The 19,507-nt window shown below is 40.0% G+C and overlaps 1 protein-coding gene across 1 annotated transcript in view; it reads right to left on the reverse strand.

The window, feature by feature from the left end:
- Window positions 1–8,559: 8,559 nt before the first annotated feature.
- TTLL5 (tubulin tyrosine ligase like 5) overlaps window positions 8,560–19,507 on the reverse strand; it is a 122,479-nt gene continuing 111,531 nt past the window's right edge. Inside the window, exons 33-34 of the mRNA XM_084207248.1 lie at window positions 18,581–18,666; window positions 8,560–9,051 (exon numbers count right to left, since the gene is read on the reverse strand). Coding sequence (XP_084063374.1) covers window positions 9,011–9,051; window positions 18,581–18,666 — 127 coding nt within the window. The 3' untranslated portion in view covers window positions 8,560–9,010. The remainder of the gene's footprint in view (window positions 9,052–18,580; window positions 18,667–19,507) is intronic.

A 19,507-nucleotide genomic window follows, 5' to 3' on the forward strand; every position in this document is an offset into this window, starting at 1 on the left:
TTATCATGCAACAAGTCAACACAGAAGAGATGAGACAGTTTACTCATTATGAAATAGCTTGTCTTAGAAATGAATTCTGGTGTATCAACAAGAAATACAGCAAATGAAAACTCTTAATTAATAATTGCCATTTTCTAAATGACAGTAATGCATTTGAAATGCCACTTATGCACATAATTACAGAAAGAATATGGTACAGCACTTTGGATGCCACAGTGTGTTTCCAGGAAAGACGAATTTCCAAGATTAAAGATCTCAGTTACTTGGCCGCTTATGACACCCTTATGTAGGGCTAGGTTTCTTAGACAGATACACAGATGGTCTGAAGGCATTCAACCATGCAGCTGGGCCCTTTCCACTACTGGACTATGATTTAATCAAAAATACATTTAGGGATAAGGACCTTTCTATCTAATGGTATAATGTTTTCTTTACAGCTGTGGTTTAATGGCAAACCATTCTTCCCCTCCTCCCCTCTCCCTCCACACTCCCCATTATTGGTTTCCCACATCCTGCAAACTTAGTGAACAGCTTCTAGGCAGAAACTCTGTCCCCTAGGTGGGTTTATGCTGCTATTGTTGACTTAAACCAAGCAATACCAAGTGGTACCTTCTGAAGACAAACACTTATTTCTCCTTCTTTCAAGAAGCTTGTGATCTTTGTAGAGAGTGATATTCTTTACCTCTCATTCCACTTAGTTGACTAGGAAAGATCATAGAATGGTTTGGGTTGGAAGGAACCTTCAGGATAATGTAGTTTCAACCCCCTATCATGGACAGGGACACCTGTTAGACCATGTTGCTCAGAGCTTCATCCAGCCTGGCCTTGAATATCCCCAGAGTTCCAGCATCCATGTTTTCCCTGGGCAGCCTGAGTGCCTCACAAACCTCACAGTAAAGAATTTCTTCCTAATATCTAATCTAAAGTTACTCTTTCAGTTTGAATCTATTCCTTCTCGTCCGGTCACTACATGATGTTGTAAAAAGTCTCTTTTTGTCTTGTAGTCTCCCTTCAGGTACTGGAAGGCCAATTTGGTCACCATTAAGCCATCTCTTTTCCAGGTTGAACAAACCCAATTCTCTCACTCTGTTTTCACAGGAGAAGTGCTCTATCCCTCTGATCATCTTGGTTTCCCTCCTCTGCACTCACTCCAACAGTTCCCTGCTCTTCCTGCTGGGGACCCCAGAGCTGATGCAGCACTGCAGGTGGGCTCTCAGCAGAGCAGAGCAGAGGAATCCCCTCCCTGGCCCTGCTGCCCATGCTGCTTTGATGCAGCCCAGGACACGTGTGGCTCTCTGGGGTGGGAGTGCCCATGGCTGGCTCATGTCCAGCCTCTCAGCCAGCAGCACCCCCAGGTCCTTCTGGGCAGGGCTGCTCTGGGTCTGTGCATCCCCAGCCTGTGCTGATACTGGGGATTACCCTGACACACGTACAGCACCTTGCACTTCACTCTGTTAAACTTCATGAGGTTCCCATGGCCCCACTTCTTGAGTTTCTCCAGCTCTCTCTGGATGGCAACCCATCCTTCAGGTGTGACAGAAGAAAAGGAAGAAGATACCTCATTGCTGCCAATACAGGAAAAAAACTTCACATGTAGGCATTAGGTGTGCTGCAGAAAGCAAAGCAGACTTCCTTTTTCTGGTCTGCCAACACACAGCCATTTCTCACTAACTGTTTAGATATTCACTCATCAGATTCAGAAATGAGGCATTATAATAATATATCATGGCCAGTCCACATACATCACTTGATGAAAGAAACCATCTGGGTCATATCAAACCGTATTTCCTGATATTTTTGGGGAAGGATTTATTTTTTCTCCTAAGTTAGAATCCTCTTCAGGAAGCAGACAAAACAAAGATTTGCTGTGCAGCCAGGGGCAAATCTTACAGGATTTGTGCAATGCATGTAGTGTAATGACTGGGGAATGTCATGGTAACCATATTCTGGCCCTTTCTTGAAACAAAATTTTGGCCTTTTGAAGTGCTGAAATCCTCTTGCAGGTTGACTAGATGCTTGGGAGAAATACAGAGAAATACGGATTTGTAAGAAACTTGCAGAGAAAAGCAGTAGCAGACAGTCTGACTCACAACTAGAGTCTCTGAAAGACATCCAGCTTGCAACAAGCTGCCCTGCATGACACAATTTGACTTCTGCCCCCTCAGAGGAGACTTGCTACAAAAATCTCAAAGTATGCTTCAGGATCTGAAGATCTCATTTAGATACTACCCTGTTAAGTGCTCTGTCATGCTAATCTGAAGAACTGGAAAAAAAAAAAAAACCAAATAGAACAAACAGAGAAACAAAATAAAAGAGATGGCAATAAAATCTCTTTTATGGGAAAGTGTAGTGTGGCAGCAGTTACATAGTGCTGAATACATATTTTAAATTGTCTTCATTTTTGTCCATTTTACCTGCCTTCATTCAAAACACCTGGGCCACAATTTGGCAGAGGGAGCCACCAATCTTTATTCCTAGATAATTTCAAAGGAAAGTTTTACTACACATATGAAGACATGAGTTTTGTATGTCTGTGTATAAGGAAAAAAAAAAAATCCAGGCTGATCTCACAGACAAAGTGGATTCCACATAGAATTTCTGGAACTAGAAGTAGTGGAGAAAACACTGTCAGGAAGGAAGACAAGCCAAGATTGAATGGGGGAAGCATCATGAAACTGCAAGCATTAGTAATGTAAGTACTGGCACCAATGGGATGCCTAAAACTTCCCAGCAGATTGACAGCTCTCCATCTGCACCTTGAAGAATGGTGTATTAAGACATCCTAGATGTATTAAATATATTATATTAAATATATCTGACACAGCACAACTTTTTCAGAAGATTGTATAAATAAGGCAAAACCACATGAAAACCATGAGGTAAATCCTATACAATAATTACTGGAAACCGTGTGGAAAAAAAATCCCTTGCCATTTTTCTTCCCTAGACTCAGAAAAAAACAGTTTTATAGTAGAATGAGGAAGTGATGACAGTCAAGCAGTTTGACTTGTCAGTACAGAAACTTTTCGACTCCCTCCTGATTTTTGACATGATAATACTCAAGATATAGGGATCAGCTCAATAACCCCAAAACATTTTTGGGGGAGATTTTGTGACTTCTGAACATAACTGAGTACTGTAACTTGTCTCCCCTTTTTGTGGGGGAAGGAGACTACCATTACTATAATTATGGTGAAATAAGATTTTATAAAATATTTTTGCAAGGGCACCAAATTGAATTAATGTTCTGGAGTTGTCTTCTGTTGCCCATCCCAGCACAGCAGGAGGCAAAATGTCAAAATACAGTGTTGAAATTGCTTTTAAAGATAACAGCAACTCTCTCACCTGCCCCGAACAAATGAAAAAACTTTGTTCATAAAAGACGCATCTTTAACAGCCCCTAAATCCTTAACAACTGTGTCCAATTTCGTCTTTTTAAGGCCAATTTGATTTGTCTGATAGGTCAGATAAAGAAGCCACTTCTTTTCAAAGAACAGAAGATTTCTCAAGCTCACTGTGCTGTAGGCATGGACTTGTAGAGATGAGACTTGTTAAGTATAGTCCTTTCCCTTGGGAACCACTATGATTCACTGAATACCACTGGCAAAGGCTTCATACCAGGGTCTCCACAGTGATCAGTGATTCTTTCCTTTTAATTCAAAACAGCAGTGAAAACTCCTTTTCAATGAGGGCAAATAAAATCCTTTTTTGGTAAGTTAATAGAGCAGACTCCTCAGGGCAGACTTGGTGTTACTTGTCACCTTCAGTTCAGTGGAGTTGTCCTCTTGCATTACAACTGCAGAGGAAGACTCAGAATCCAACAATTTTGAGATCAGTCTGCATTTCCTAACTACTCATCTCTAAGTCAGCAGGGAAACTTCATTCTTTGGAAAAGGACAGCAGTGTTCTAAAGTGGGAAGGAACAAGTTACCAGGTTCCTTAAGACATGCTGTAATTGTGCACCTTCACCTTGAAGTTGCTCTGCATTTGAGCTCTTTGGAAAACAAAGACAGCAAGAAGCAAAATGTGTATGAATAAGATAACTTAAAAGCTTCAGTTAGTGCAAACTTTTTTTTCCATATTTACACAATTAACCAAAGGATTATATTATGGATGACTTCCATATAGCAACCTACTTTTCTCCAAAATCCCTGTTTGTCTAGAGGGGGATCTTGGCGTCCTCTATGTGCTTCTAAAAGTTTCATCATTCTGAAAGCCTCTGCAATATATAGTGCCCAGCCAGGTGAAAGTATACACAAGTTGTATGTGACACCTTGGCATATGTCAGCAACAGCCACTTTTCTTGAGAAAACTCAAGGACCAGAGGACGAATTCTGGTGGAACATGCCATTGTCAGGAAAGTGGCTTTGTTCTGGCTGTTCTAGTAGTCTGTACTGCAACTGTCAAAATAAAAAACCCATTAAAAGTCAGACTACAAGACAACCTAGCTTAGCTCTTGTTGGACAGACGTCAACAGCCCATACCTGATGCACAAGTCAAAAATTGAAACAGCCCATTGTGAGACTTCCCCAGAATAATAATATGAAAAATCTTAAACTTCCTATTTTTCAGTTTTAATATTTCGTATGCCCTAACAGATTACTTTTTCATGGATTTGTCTACTTGTCTTTTCAAACCACATACTCTTTTTTTGTATTCACATCTTGTAACAAGAAATTCCATAGGTCAAGCACATACTGTGGAAAAAAAGTTGCTATCTGCCCCCACGTTCTTTATTCTTTTTCTTTGAAACTTGTGATTGTGAACTCTTGCTCCTTTTTCAACTCCTCCCTTACATACCCCTTGCTCATCTCTTTTCCAATTAACCACTTTCTGCATGAAGAAAACTATGAATATTAAGCTGTTGGTATAAGCAATCTCAGTTCCGTAAAGTAAAATAAGGTTGTCCTGGTGTTTGCTGTAAACAAGGATGTCTCAGCTCAAGAAACATGAGGTTCTAGAAGAAAAAAAAAAAAAAAACAAACCCCCAAAAAAAACCCCAGCCCCGGATTTATGTAAAGCTCAGAAGCTTCTTTTGGAAGAAACTTATGACAGAACCATGAGAATAATGTGTTCAGAAAGGAAATAATTTGAAGAGGATCAATCAGCCACTTACTACAACCAAAAAAATCCAACTATTTATGTACCAACAAATAACCCATTCAGACTCAAACAGTAAGTCCAGGATTATCAGCAAATATAGAACTGACTGAGGTAAAAAGTTTTATCAAGTAAATCTTAAAAAATAAAATGGGAGACAGACAACTTTTGTTTCCAGCAAATAATCCAAAATTACAGGAAGTGTTGTATTAGTACAAGGTACAGGTCTTAAGAGAACGCGTACTGAGAATACAAGTCAGTTCTGTTAAGCCATCTGTACACCAATGAGCTCCTCAGGTAAAGAAGAATGGTCTAGCACTGCCAGCCATTCAACTCCATGCGTTTGGAGAATATCTGTTATGAGGAAAAGGCACAGCACTGAGATTCCTACTAGTAAACAAAGGTCTTGATATGAAAACTTCCTTCCACAATGTGGAACAGTATCAGAGATACATCTCTTGACCTTGCAGGTATCATAGTAAGGAGCATTTCCAAGAAATCATGATTGTCCAAAAAAATACCTACTCTTGTGAATAGAAATTTCAGTATATCTTGTTGGCATCCAAGACTAAGTGCTTTGTCTAGGGTCACAACATGATCTTCCCACTGATGGCACTCACATGCCTTGTGAAGCTTTTTTAAAGGTCAAGATAAAACATGTGAAAAGGAAACTTGATATTTCACGAATTGAGCACAAGTCAGCTCTTCTGGAAAGGAGAGAATTTAATAACCCCACCCTTAATTTTTATGTCATGGCATGCTCATCACCTACACACAGCACAAATGCCATAGGAACTCTTCATTAGCTCAGCCTCCAGGACTCTGATGTGCACATTACTGCTTTCAAGCCTAACAAGCCTCATTCTCTGTCACTAGAACAGGCTCTGTAAGTCAGAAGTGATACAAACATCACAGAAGAGGGGGATCCTATGATAACATTATTCACTGTCACCCTTGAGACAGATGCTGAATGATTGCTGGGGCTTCCTGTTAGTAATTGTCTTGCAGTGAAGAAGGACACTTGTGATGGAACCATTGATGAATACAGAGAAAAAATAAATGGCACTTGAGGAACATGTAACTGTACTCTCCTTGTGCAACTATTATATATCCAAAATTGTTACTATTCTACTTCCCTCCCTTGTAGTAGAAAACGCTTCCTGTAAAATGCCTTCTCTCCCAAGATGGGTGGGAAACAGTCCTATGCTTCCCCACTGAATCTCTTAAGTGCAGTACTAAGAGGTTTATGGAAAGGGATAGACATGGAGGTAGCAGAGCTGCAAAGAGACAAAATACATGTTAACCTTCAGTACACAGTACCCACCATGCACAAAGACACAGGGACTCCAGGCTGAAGAGCACAGGGGGGTGGAAAAATTAAGCATCTGGAATCGCAGAATTTGTTCCTGACTCTCTATTGCACATGGACCTGGTGTATCAGCATTTGTGTTCAGAGATGGGATCAGCAGATGCTCAAGACAAAGGAATACTGCTATGTCATTTGATGCTCTGGCTGAGCACATCCTGAGAATAAATAGGAATTCATGGTCTATGTGTTTGGCTTCAGGTAAAGGACTAGTCTTGGTACTCCTGGGCTGTTTTATTTACATTTGTTGGAAGCAGGAGAAAAATTTTCTCAGGGAAAAGGATGCAAGTCCTCTCTGTTCCTGACAAAATTCATCCCTTCAAAATAAGGGTCTTAGACTGCACTGTGCATTTTCCTGAATATTTAAAAAAATCTCAGAAACAGGATATTTAATATGCTGCTACTAAGTCATCACAGTTACAGATGTGGGGGCTGGCTACATCTGATATGCAATACAAAGAAGTTCAGGGAAAATGTCTGTAACCAAGTTCAAATCATTATCCCAAAATGAGTGGGTGTGAGACTGGCAAAGCTGACAAAACAATGCACCCGTGTTCATAAAAAGCCAGCACTAATTGGTAATTTTCTTGACAAAGACGTAAGAATGTTGTTTCTGACAATGATTCCTATAAGACAATCACCTTTCCTGAGCTAACTAAATCTTTATCCTACAAACCTCTCTACAATTTTCAGTAGTGGCTGTGATAACCTGAACAAACAAACTAGAAAACAAAAGCAGAGATGAGAGGTTCATAAGGATGCATATCCTACACCTCCTCAATCCTGTACGTAAAACCCAGTGGAATAAGGCTATCTCAGATCCTTTGGGAGGAAGAAAGGAATGGAATTGTTATTTACTGAAGCTCAATCTCTACATGGAAACAGCCCCACCGGCCGAGCTGGAGGCAATATGCAATACCATGCATAGCAGAGTAGGCTGTGAGAAGACAGACCTAAGGTCCTGAAACTCAGAGCTGCTAAGAATGTGCACAAGTCTGAAGTAACAACTTCTGCAACTAAACTTTCACTAATCCCGAGCCAACAAAAATGTGAAGAAAGTGAACGTGATCATGACTGTCTAATGGAAATGAAAGATGAGCTAAGGAAGGGAACAGCTGTATCAGAGAGCTGCACTTCAGACAAGTGAAGTATTCAGTGTGTCACATGTGTGAGTGAGTGTACCAGAAATAGAAAAATGCATGTTCTGTCCTATTAATTCATGCCTGAAGTGAGTGATGGTGAAACTAATAAGGTATGAACATAATTATTTAACCTTCTCACCATTTGTCTGGTTTTGAGTGACAGAAAATGTGGAATTCAAGAGTGAACATGGAGATAATCATTTCAAGAGAAAACACCTTCCCTCTCTGACACAGTTTCTTTTTTCAGTCCTTTGGGTTGATCACTATCTACTTGTCAACATATTTGAATGATCTCTTAACACTGACTATACAAATTACAAAAGACAGGGGAAAGTGGAGTAAGAAAAGAGATCAAACAGGATGTCAAATCCCATCTCTGAAGACTCTGATACAAGCAATAGAACATTTTTTACCTTTGAGAACTATCAATCACACCCCTTGCTGTTGGACAAGGCAGAAGTTGCAAAATACTGAGTTTTCCTTTAACTTGGCACCAACAAAGAGCCAGAGCTGAAGCCACTTCCTGTTCATTTTAGGGATGGATGGATCTTCTCTCCAATACAATTTCCAGCTGCTGACGTTGTTTTCTAACACAAGCAAACTAATTTTTACAACACTAGGCAAATTCTAACTGGACTGCTTCACCAAGACATTATTGCAACTGATAAGAGCCACCTGGGCCTTAGGGTTCAAGCCTGGGTCTGAAAACATCAGCCAATTTAAAAAGTTTACAAAGTCTAAACAAACAGAAATCAAAATACAAAATAAGCCACACAGGATAAAAGTATCTTACAATGAAACAAAGACAGATTTAAAATCCTGTCCAGTATAACAACAGCAAATATTTTGGGTGTGTGAATAACTGAAATTATAAACAAAACAAACAAATGAAATTACTTTATTTAAACTGCTAATTTCTATGGCTCTGTGCCAAAATTCAAGATGGCAACCAACATAGACATCTCCAGTCGCATGTTCTAATATTTTTCTCTGCTGATGGTTGCCATGTGATGAAAGTATGGAATCTTGGCTATTACCAGACTAGAACAGATTGAAATGGCTGAGCAAGTGAGACTATGTTCAAACCTGGACTTTAGGAAGAACAGCTGCAGGAAAGATGTCTTGTCTTACAGGAAGATCTCACAGTTAGTGATCAGGAAGAAATGGAAGGAAGGGACAAAGACTCAGCAGCAGAAGCTCTCAGAAGCATTCATTCATCTCAGCTTGCAGGTGTATCACCACAATCTGCCTTCACAGATGTTTAGATACTCCTTTCAGTGGGTTGTTCTCTCACCAAGACCTCCTCTTCTCTCTTTTTTGCCTGATATGGGAATGTGATGGTGCGAAGTCACTGCTGCTGCTTCTTCCTTTGTCTCATACTTGAAGCAACTCTTGGGATTCCTCACCTGGAGTTCTGTGTTAATCCTTCTCTGCGAGCAGAAGCTGGGAAAAAAACCAAAGTTTTTTTACTTAAAGACTTCAACTAATCATGGAGGACTGTTTTGTGGGGAAAACTGATGCACTGCTCTGCAAATCTCAGCCATCACCAGAAACCAGGGTGTCCCTATCACACAACCTTTCTGCCACAATAGATGAGATCACAGACCAGTATAACAAAACCTAACTTAGTAAGCTACTGTGTAAAAGAACTCTTGGTATTCCTTTCAAGCACCAGAATACCTTCTTCTGACTCATGTGACTCATCTCTTCACATGTACCCTCCTCTAAATCTTTCTCCCATATCAGTATGCTTTATCTCTTTCTTTGGGTCTTATACTCATTTGCTTGCATGGGAGTCTACTTCCCCACTCCAACACATGCTGAGGACCTTGCTGCAGAAGAGCTAGGGGTGTGAAAGGTCGATCTTTAAAAAGAAACAAATTGGGAATATGGAATTTGGGCCCCTCCCCCACCCAATTATTATAAAGATACAGTCTCTACATACTGCAGTATATAGGCATATTATGGGAAAATGTCAATGTCATCTTCACTTCTTTTACTTAAACATCCTTAGACAGCCCTCTAAAAAGAAAAAACCAAAACACTTAGAAATGTACCAAGTTTATTTTGGACAGCTTGCATTTTACAGCTAATCTAGTAGGTAAAGATCGTCCTGTGCATTTGGCACATCAGCTTGCTCCTAAACATGAGTGACATTTGTTGAGAGATGTTTATTAAAAATATTGCTATATTTAAAGAAAATACAGTCACTCTCCTTGAAAGTCCAGCATACAGCCAAACATCACAGAGCACAGAGGATCTGGAAAGATGTTTAGAAAGTGGAATTGCCAGCTATGTCACTGTACAGAAAGTTTGAAAACTGAATTAGGAACCAAACTGTCAACCATGTGCATTAAGACGGAATACCAGTCGAGAAACGTATCCCTTGGCAATATGCTGAAATTAAGGAAACAAAGGCACATGAGAGAAGGAGCCAACTCCAACCTCATTTTCCTGTTTTGAAGATGTTTGAGCCTTCCTATTCCTAGAGAAATGCATTACAAAGTTTGTCTTTTCTCACAAACTGAGTTAAAATCACTTTCCTTGAGTTCTTGTATATTCTTGTACCTTGAGGACTCCGCACGGAGAGGGGCATTCCTACGTCTGCAAGTAAATGTTTGCTCCTATCAAGAGTGGAGCTTGTTGCCAATTCAATCATTTCACAAATATGAATGTATATAAACTCTGAAGTTTGTCAAAGCTATTGGTGAGCATTTCACCTCCTTGCAGTTGAGTATTTGGAGGTTCTGGTAGAGTAGTGGGAACAGAGAAAGAGCTCATTGCTGACAGAAGCCAACATTAAGGGTTGATTCTCTCCAGTCATTGCAGTGAATCACCACATACAACAGCATGAGCCTCCTTTATTCTCTGCCTGCATGAGGTGTCAAAGTATCTGTCCACATGTTTACACGCTATGACTGCACCTCAAAAACTCAGAACAGTCACAGTGGGAAGAAAAGGATTACCTCCCTTTTATGGATATGATTCTGAGTCACAAGAAAATCAAAGGAGTTGCATGAAGTCATTTAAGAGATATCTGCACACTAAAATTCATTGCCATGTAGACTTTCCCAGCACAGATGTACATAGCCTTGCTCACAAACCAGCACCTAATCTAGTGTGCTTCCAAGCTGCAGGAATAAGACAGAAACAAGCACAAGGCTAGGTGACAGTACTGGGCCAGGAGCCCATGCTAGTATTTTTTACAGCTGGTTTGGACTGTTTCATCTTACCTGCAGAAAGTGTGGGAGAACTGAGCAGCTTTATTGAAGTCTCCTGAATCTAGTGTTGAAAGCAGGAACTTTCTCTCTGAAAAGCTAAGATTATCCCAGAAATTCAGATTTTTCTTTTATCCCAGAGTGAATTTCTGATCTTAAAATGATGCCTAGCATTCTCTCAATAATACATAGTATAACTAAGAAAGGCAATAAATAAGTGGGGTTTATTTATATCTATGGGTGACTGACACTAGCAAGCCAGGACAGCTGACAACAGAAAGCCAGCCTTCCCTCCCCCATATTTTGGGCACAATTTCAACCTGACTTGTTGGACCAGGCAGGCAAGGGAAAGCAGCAGTTCCAAGTCATGAAAATTTTCTTGGGGGGTGGGGAGGTGTGGATGTCTGAGTGTGTATGGGGAGTGTGATGTGTATGCCATGAACAGTATATACAACTGTATTCCAGAGAAGTCTTCCTGCAGTGAAAAAAGCAGTGAGCAGACTCACTGACCAGTGGAAGTCAGCATGAGCCTTCCTACTCCCCATGTTAAAGACACTTACCACACACTCATCCCAACTACTAATGCCCTTGTGTACTTGACAGCTTTCTTTCTGATTTCTCTTATTCACCTCTCTACTCCCTGGTTCACTGTGGCTCCCTCTTCTCTGGCTCTTCCCCACATTTCATTTCATAACTTCAGATACGCATTTTAGCCTATTCACACACATTTTGGCTTCTATTTTTAGCTTCAATAAAACAATGCCAGATTAAAACAAAATCCAATTTGGATGGGCGAAGTCATTCCCTCTATAGGTAGCTTAATGCCAAAGGACCAGATGTGAGACAAAAACAGCCAAAATATTATATAACCTCTCCTGTGTCTTTGCACACCTGATATTGAAGGACATTTCCAACAGAGCAAGGAAACACAGGCAGCTCGCCATTGCCTCACTACTGAGAACAAGCAATGTCCAAGCCTCCCATCAGGCAAAAATGCCAACTGCCTGCAATCATCACTTATCCTGCTTCTGAGTTTGTCAGAAGCAAAGGCTCCTAAAATTCAAGCTGAATTCTAACTCTTAGACAGGGAAGCTGACTCTAAAGACTGTTCTTTTCATTTTCTCCTGCTTTCTCAGGAAGAGTCCTGAGATGTAGAATGTCCTTTCAGTGGCATGAGATCAGCAGCAACAGGAAAAAGCCCCTTCCTTTCACAAAAGAAAGGCAAAAGGTTGAGTAAAGATGTGAGAGGCAGGTTGCTTTCAAAAGTTAAAGAATAAATGTCATTTCTGATGATTAGAAGTGACCAACCATGAGTTCTATCTGAGAGGTGATGGCTGAGTTGGATATTATCATCTGAGAAAGGGCCTGGAATGCTGCTTCTGGCAGCACTTTACTCTCTGCTGAGACTTAATGAGACTTACATACACTTTACTGAGAACTCAAACATAGTCATGTCCTGCTGATAACTTGGATCTATTTTAAAGGTATTGATTCAAAATATCAATATTTGCTCATTGTTAGTCATAAGATAATGGTTCCCTGCCCCTCCAAAGGGTAAAAAGAAAGCCTCTTGACCATTCTCCTTTCCCTTCAGGCCCATCTGGTACTAGAGGCTTGTGTGTCATTATCTGACCTGGGACTGACTGATCAATTAAAGAAGCAAGTGAAATTATTTTTACTCCCTTCCTGTGTACTCCCTTTATAAAACTGTGGAAGTCAGTAGGGTAAGAGAGAAATTATTCAGGATGTTTTTGTGATGCATTAAAAGAAACAATGGCTTTAGGAAGATAACTATAAGAACAAATGTGCAACTAAATATCCTCCATTGTAACTGATTCTTTGCCCTCCCAAAAAGGGAGGCACAATAGTAGGATTCAACTCAAGCCCAGCTTTCCAAAGTATGATAAAAGGGACTAGTTCTGTTTCTCAATGATCCTTTCTCTGCATGGACACAGCATTACAGAGAGATACTGACAGAGCTGCTGTTAACAAAGGCTATATGCAGGGTGAGAGACTGCACCAGAAAAGTTTGATGCAAAGTGCTGGATATCACACAGGAGCTCCCTCTTCAATGATCCACCCAGAGCTTCTCAGCCAGACAGGTGGTTCTGAAAGGATTTATGTGAAGAGCTCATCATGACTCCATTCCTGGACTAGGATAAGTAAGGAGGTGACATCAAAAGTTGCTCTTTTGTGTCACAAGATACCTTGTGCCTGGGTCTTCAAAGCAGTCTGAGGTAGAGGTTACTTGAGGTGCCCATTTGAAGGTCATCTTTTGAACTGAAGACCATTTGTGCAGTCAGTCACAGCAACAACACAGAAAAGCAGGAGGGTGGCAAATGAAAACTGGAATTAACAGGATTACTGAGAAGGAGGAAGTGCACCAGCAATGTGCTGTGCAGAAACCTGAGTGATTTCTATTCCCAGCTGGTCCTGATGAAGGATTTGGACAGTGTGGTGAGACCAGCTGAAATCATAGTCAAGGTTCCTCCTGGGAATGTGGTAACAACATAAAAATAAACACATTGGTGTTCAACAATCTACTGCTTTCCAAGGCTGCAGGGAACCTGGCAGAAGCTGAGGAAGTCTGGACAAGGCTGGGCAGCTGGGAATTCCACCCCACTGTAACAAATGGCTGGAAGACTGACACAGGCCATGCACAGTGGTAACAGTACATATTACATCCCATCCCCACCCTTTATGCTCCAGGAGAGTTGAGACATTCTCGTTGATAAAAGAATCTCCAAATTCCACATGGTTTTTTTTGTTTGTTTGTTTAGATCTGGCAAAAAATATCAAGTAATTGTATGTGTCTTGTTTATATGCCTGCTGTGTTTACTTGCCCTTTTTTTTCCTGGACCAGGACAATTTAGAAGTTTGTACATTTGCACACCTGCTAAAGGAGGCTGCATTTCAAGAATAATGTTCAAGCTGTGGGTAGGCAACAGTCAGTCAAGACTTAGCACCTCCATTGCTAACTCTAATTTCAGGTCTCCAATAACAAGACATAACAACATGACCTTGTTTCGAAGGTCCATACAATAATCTTGGATATAAAAAACTTCAGAAATATACAGTCTACTTGTAGATTTTCTGTAAAATGAAAAAAATCTGGAGCGTGCTAGACGGTGAGAAGAGTGAGTACAAAAGTGCTCGTTACTGTCACTAGTTTACAAGCAGGCTCCATTCATTGCTCCACACTGGACCACACTACTTACACACCCATCATATTTGGATGGCATTCAGACACTGCTCTCCACCTTAGCCTAAAGAAGGATATCACTAGAAAATTAAGAATAGCAGTCTATCTTCTACATGGACTAAATCCAAACCATTTTATTAACCCCCATATTCTTCTAGTCTCTTTGCAGTTCAGGATGTAGTTTTAAGCCCTTACAGATGATAACACACTTTATTTCAAACAGTTGCATACTTTGTGGACTTGGCATTCATGCAGATACAGGGGCAGGTGAATGTCTAAAATAAACAGACAACTGTTCATCACCCTGCAACTAAGCACAGCTACAGAACTGAGAATCATGGGAAATAAAATCCAGTCTATACCAACTAGCTCAAGAAGTTTCATCCTAGTTCCAGACTGAGTTTTGACACTCATTTTCTGCCTCAAGTATTCTCCAGAGAACTAAAATACAAATAAATTTGTTTTAGGCTCATGTTTTCAACCAGACTAGGTAGAGATGCAAGACTTTGCATGAATTAGCAGTCTTCACTGTCAAACTTGAAATGCATAATATTAATTTTGACCTCCTCTAATTCTTATTTTTTTTTCTCCTCTGAACAGACACAGTGGAAAAGTTATGTGGACACTAGTAATATAAACATCAGCACAATAAAACTGCATTACTGTTAATCAGTCTGATTATGGAAAGACGAAGGTCCTGTCAAGTTTGGAGCCATCAGTCTTGCACAGTTTTAATGATTCATGTTTGTAATTATAGAGTTTATTAGTAAATTATGTTTTTGCCATAGCAAAACAGAACCCCAGAGGTGTTCTGTCTTCTGAAGCTTTTAAAATAAAAATGTCACAAACTCTAAAGAAGCTGGCACCAAATGAAGGATAAAAGCCTAAAGAACACAGGTGTCATTCATACAGCAACTCAACAGTTGCTGTTAACCTTTGCATATCAAACCAAACCAAATAAAATCAACTTGAGCATCTATTCTACAGCTGCACTGAGGAGTTAACTATACTTTCAGACTGTTCCTATCTCCAGACTCTTACAGACAAGAGTCCAATTCAGGAACAGAGAAGCTGCTTGGGACTATGCTGATGTATTTGCATAAAGCGTTCTTCATCCTCTGGTCTCCCCAAAACCTCCTTTGTGTTAGTATTTTCAAAAATGAAAAATAATCAATAGAAACAATTTCTAACTTTGAGATCGACACATAACTACAAAAATTCCCTGATATTTCTTACCATATTGTTTTCTGGTGGAAAATGACTTTTTTTTCCTAGACCTTCACTTTCTGAAGAAAACAAATTCACACACTATTTATCTAATGTCGCGAGAGAGGAAAGGAAAATAATCCAGCAAAACATGGCAAAATGCCTCCATAGACCTTATATTCTTAAAATATACAGTAAAACAAAAATGACCAGCCTGACCATCATCTAAACTCAAGCACAGCCTCCATATACCAAGCACAGGCTCCTAAAGACAACCTGGACCTGAACAACCAGCTACAGTACTTATCTTAGCTGTTACTCAGCAAGCTACAGGACCCTTAATTCAAAATCACCCTGTTTCAACAATACTAACTGAATTGCTGAATTCCACAAAACAGGAAACAATCAGTGTCATGCTGAGGGGCCCTCAAAGTAACACAGAATAAAAAAAGGAATGTGATAATGGCTCTATTTTCAAAAACCCACTAGTAGCTGGGTGTTCAGTGAAAAGTCAGGTCACAAGCAATTTAAATGTTCCCTAGAGATAGTAATTCTTAGTATTTCTTTATTAGAATAAATCCTGCTAAACTTCCACAAATTTTGCTAAGAACCTGTCTCTTCAGACACTACAAATAACCCTCATTTGCTATCTTTCAAATTTAGATTCCTGTCTGTATAGAGTCATGAGTCTCTCTGCCTTCTCTCTCATTACATCAGTGACAGACAGCTCCCACAACTTCTGCCTCTCTGTGAAATGAGGATGACGCTACTTTCATTGTAGTGTTGATTTGTTTCAGAATCCTGAGCTACCTTGCAGAAATGCTCCCTTTTATTTCAAAGGATCTGTTCTCAAGAGCCTGAGCACACTGCACAACAGTGTCTATAGCTGCTATTTTACAGTTGCAGCACTAACCACAAGTGAACTGTCTTCTGGACCGTCTAGTTAAAAGCTTCCATACTGCCTGATTCTCTCTTCCATTGAGCAACATCCTGGCTTGAGATAAGATCACTCATGACACCTTTATGCTTCTTCACAGCGCCCCATAACTATTCTCAGATACTCTGTTAGAGGAGAAGGCCTATTGAAGCTTCTCAGACATTTCTGAACATCTGTGTCTATGTGTTTATACACAGGTTCTGCCTGGCTCCTCTTTTATATCTGCAGCTTTTCAAAGCCTTCTGTCTTTAAATGCTTGCAGTTTATTCTGTGATTTGCTTTATGACTTGTGTGTCCAACCTCTCCAGTTGGTATCTAAGACACTAAATACATGTGAAACAGTAACCCCAAGTAAACTGCTGCTGAGGGGAAATCAGGCCCTAGTGTAAGCAATCAGTGGAGAGAGTGAAGAAGAAAAACAGCTGTTCCTGCAGCAAGGACTACTACTGCAGAGTAGTTTCTGAGACACAAACTGGGCACAACAGCCTCTGACACATACCAGTAGCTTGGTGCAAAGCTGAAGAAAATATCATTCCCCAGTTTCAAAGAACAAACATTTTGCTCTAGTTAGTTTAATCACGGCAACATTAAGCACTGTTCTTGGAGCTGTGTACCTCTTTTAGCAGCAAGGAAGCTGTGAGTGACCCACCCACCATGGTTCTACTAGCCTACCCCTAGCCAAACCTAGGCCCTGATACTCTCAGTTAAATAGCAGGCTAACCCTTTGTTTCAGCTCCAGAGAGGGCAGTTTAGCACTATGCAGCTAGACCAGTTCTACAGAAGGAAACAGGAGCTGAAGTTCTCAATTCTCACTGGATTATAAGTACTCACAGAGGAGTGACTACCCTGAACTTCACAGTTGTTATCTAGCCCCAGTTATTCCTCCAACTCTGGCTGTTGCACACCATCATTAATACTACACCCATCTTCATGTATGCATTGTGCAGGTATTCACAGAAATGGGGAAGGATAGCAAAATGCTACCTACAGTTATCATGGACACACATAACAGTATCCAGAGGAGATGGAAAGATTCTCTTGGAAAGGTTAAAATTACAGGGTGGCAACTGTAACAGTACTCTTGAAAATGTGAAAAAGAAGGCAGAATCCAGCACACAAACACTTTCTTGTTAGTCCACTCAACAAACCAGTTTTGTCAATATATTGAGAACTTCATTTTTACATTTACTTTTAAATGTATCTGTAACCCTGCTTTATATACTTAAATTTCACTATACTTAAATTTCACTATACTAGACCAAAACTTTTGATTCAACTATACATGTAATACAGAGTTGACATAATTTTATTTGTTTGGACAATGCCATTATATGCCAGAGTACACTGTCATGTTACAGTGTACCAGAGGGTGTTTTATATTAACTGTGGCCATTCACCCTATAAAATTTCTGGTAGGATAACTGAAGTTTTTGGCAGGTGGTGAAGTGTGGGAGGCAGTTTGGAATTGTACGTTAAGCGCATTAGCTGAATGTTTGTGCTAGAGGATCAGCAAAAAAATCACTGACATAAATAAAGGAAATGTCATATTTTAATTTCAGAGATAAATATCCAAGAGATGAACCCCACCACAAACTTTTCTTTCAGCCTCTGAAAACACAGAGATCATTACATTAGTGACACTTAAGCCATGTTTTCACAGTTCCATTTCAAAACAGAAGATCAGAAACATAATTTTTCAAAGTTTTCTGGAACATAATGTGTCCACATATTCCATAACACTATCACAAATTACTGTGAGCCACAGGTAGTATGGATTTACAAGACTATGCTCTACCTGCTAATAAGTCTGCAAAAATGACTGGGTCTCCATTTGCTGAGAACTTCTCAGCAGATAAACCTGTTTGAATTAATTAGCCACTAGGGAAAGACAAAGATTTGATTCTGTAACTCTCAGTGATCTTCTATCAGATACTTTCACATCTACTACTTGACTTCATTATGCAGCTGATTCACAAATCTCAGCTATGTCTTTCTGCACTAAGAGCTTTTCTGCAAGACCAAAGAAAAATGTAAAGTATGTCCTGGTCCTTTATTACAGGCCAAGCTTAAACAAGAGAGCATCTTGAGCCAAAGTCTAAAGCAAAAATGAACCACTTGAGCCAAGGTGGTTTTTTTCCCTCCCAGCCATATTTTAACGGAGGGGTTGGGGTTGTCTTCCAACTCTATGAAACTCAGCCTATGCTCCCTTCTGTTTAGTCTTTTTTATCCTAGGGGGTATAAATTCCCTGCACAGCTGAACCCAGACTGTTACCTAGGAACCACTACATGTAGAGGAGGCAGCTGTGTTTCTTCTTGCTGATAAGCTTTTTCCCTGCCAGTTCCTGAAAAAGATGAAAGCATCCCAGCATACCCACCCCCACTTTCACAGTCTTTGACACTGTCACTCACCTGTGGAACATGTCCCTGGCTCACAGGGTGTAGCACTGTGAAGGCTGTTCTGGAATCCATTCAGTTGCTTTTCAGTGGAGGTCAAACTAAGAGGTAAAACCATAAAATTAGACAGAGGTAAGTGATATATCAAGGAAGAATGAAATTCTCAAACAAAAAAAAAAAAAGAGAATTCCCCTAGTTTACATAATCTCACTGGGACTGTAACCATGAAGCTGTGCCTGAACATGGTACAAAAAAGGCAGTGACAGCAACTGACTCCAAAATGCAGAGCTAGACAAATGAACAGTCAAGCCACCAGGGAAATTTTAATGTGACTAAAACACTTAATTGTCTCATATGCCTTGAAAGCTGATTCTGGAGTATAAAGAAGATTGTAAATGGTACTGGACCACCAACATACATTGCAACTAGTAATGCTGTGGTCATCTTAGTCCCATGATTTGAACTAAAGTGACTAAACAACTGTTGTGCACAAATGCACATGCTGTCAAAACATACTACATTAAAGAGTTAAGTCTTTGCATCTTGCCTCAGCAGAGAGAGCTCATTTAGCCAAGATGTCTCACTTATCTTGCAAACTGAGACACACAGATGCATCTAATTTTCAGTAATCCAGTGCCATTCTTCAAGCAGATATCTTATGCAAATCATTCTCCATTGATCTCAGCACCTGAGTTACAGCAAAACTATACTCTGTAGACTACAACTGCACTTTGACTCAGAAAGAGTCATTACCAAACTGAGACCATGTACTCCTACAGAAAAATTGGGTCTACTCACAAGAGAAGGGCAAGCTATACAGCTGCAAGCATCTATTTTATCCTTAAAAATCTATACAATTATCCTTTTATTCCTGATTTGTCCTTACTGTTCTTCTTTCTGGCCCAACTAATTTCCAACCACTACAGATTTTTCTGTGAGTAC

The sequence above is a fragment of the Fringilla coelebs genome (genome assembly GCF_963513975.1).
Source record: "Fringilla coelebs genome assembly, chromosome: 6".
Taxonomy (NCBI): domain Eukaryota; kingdom Metazoa; phylum Chordata; class Aves; order Passeriformes; family Fringillidae; genus Fringilla; species Fringilla coelebs.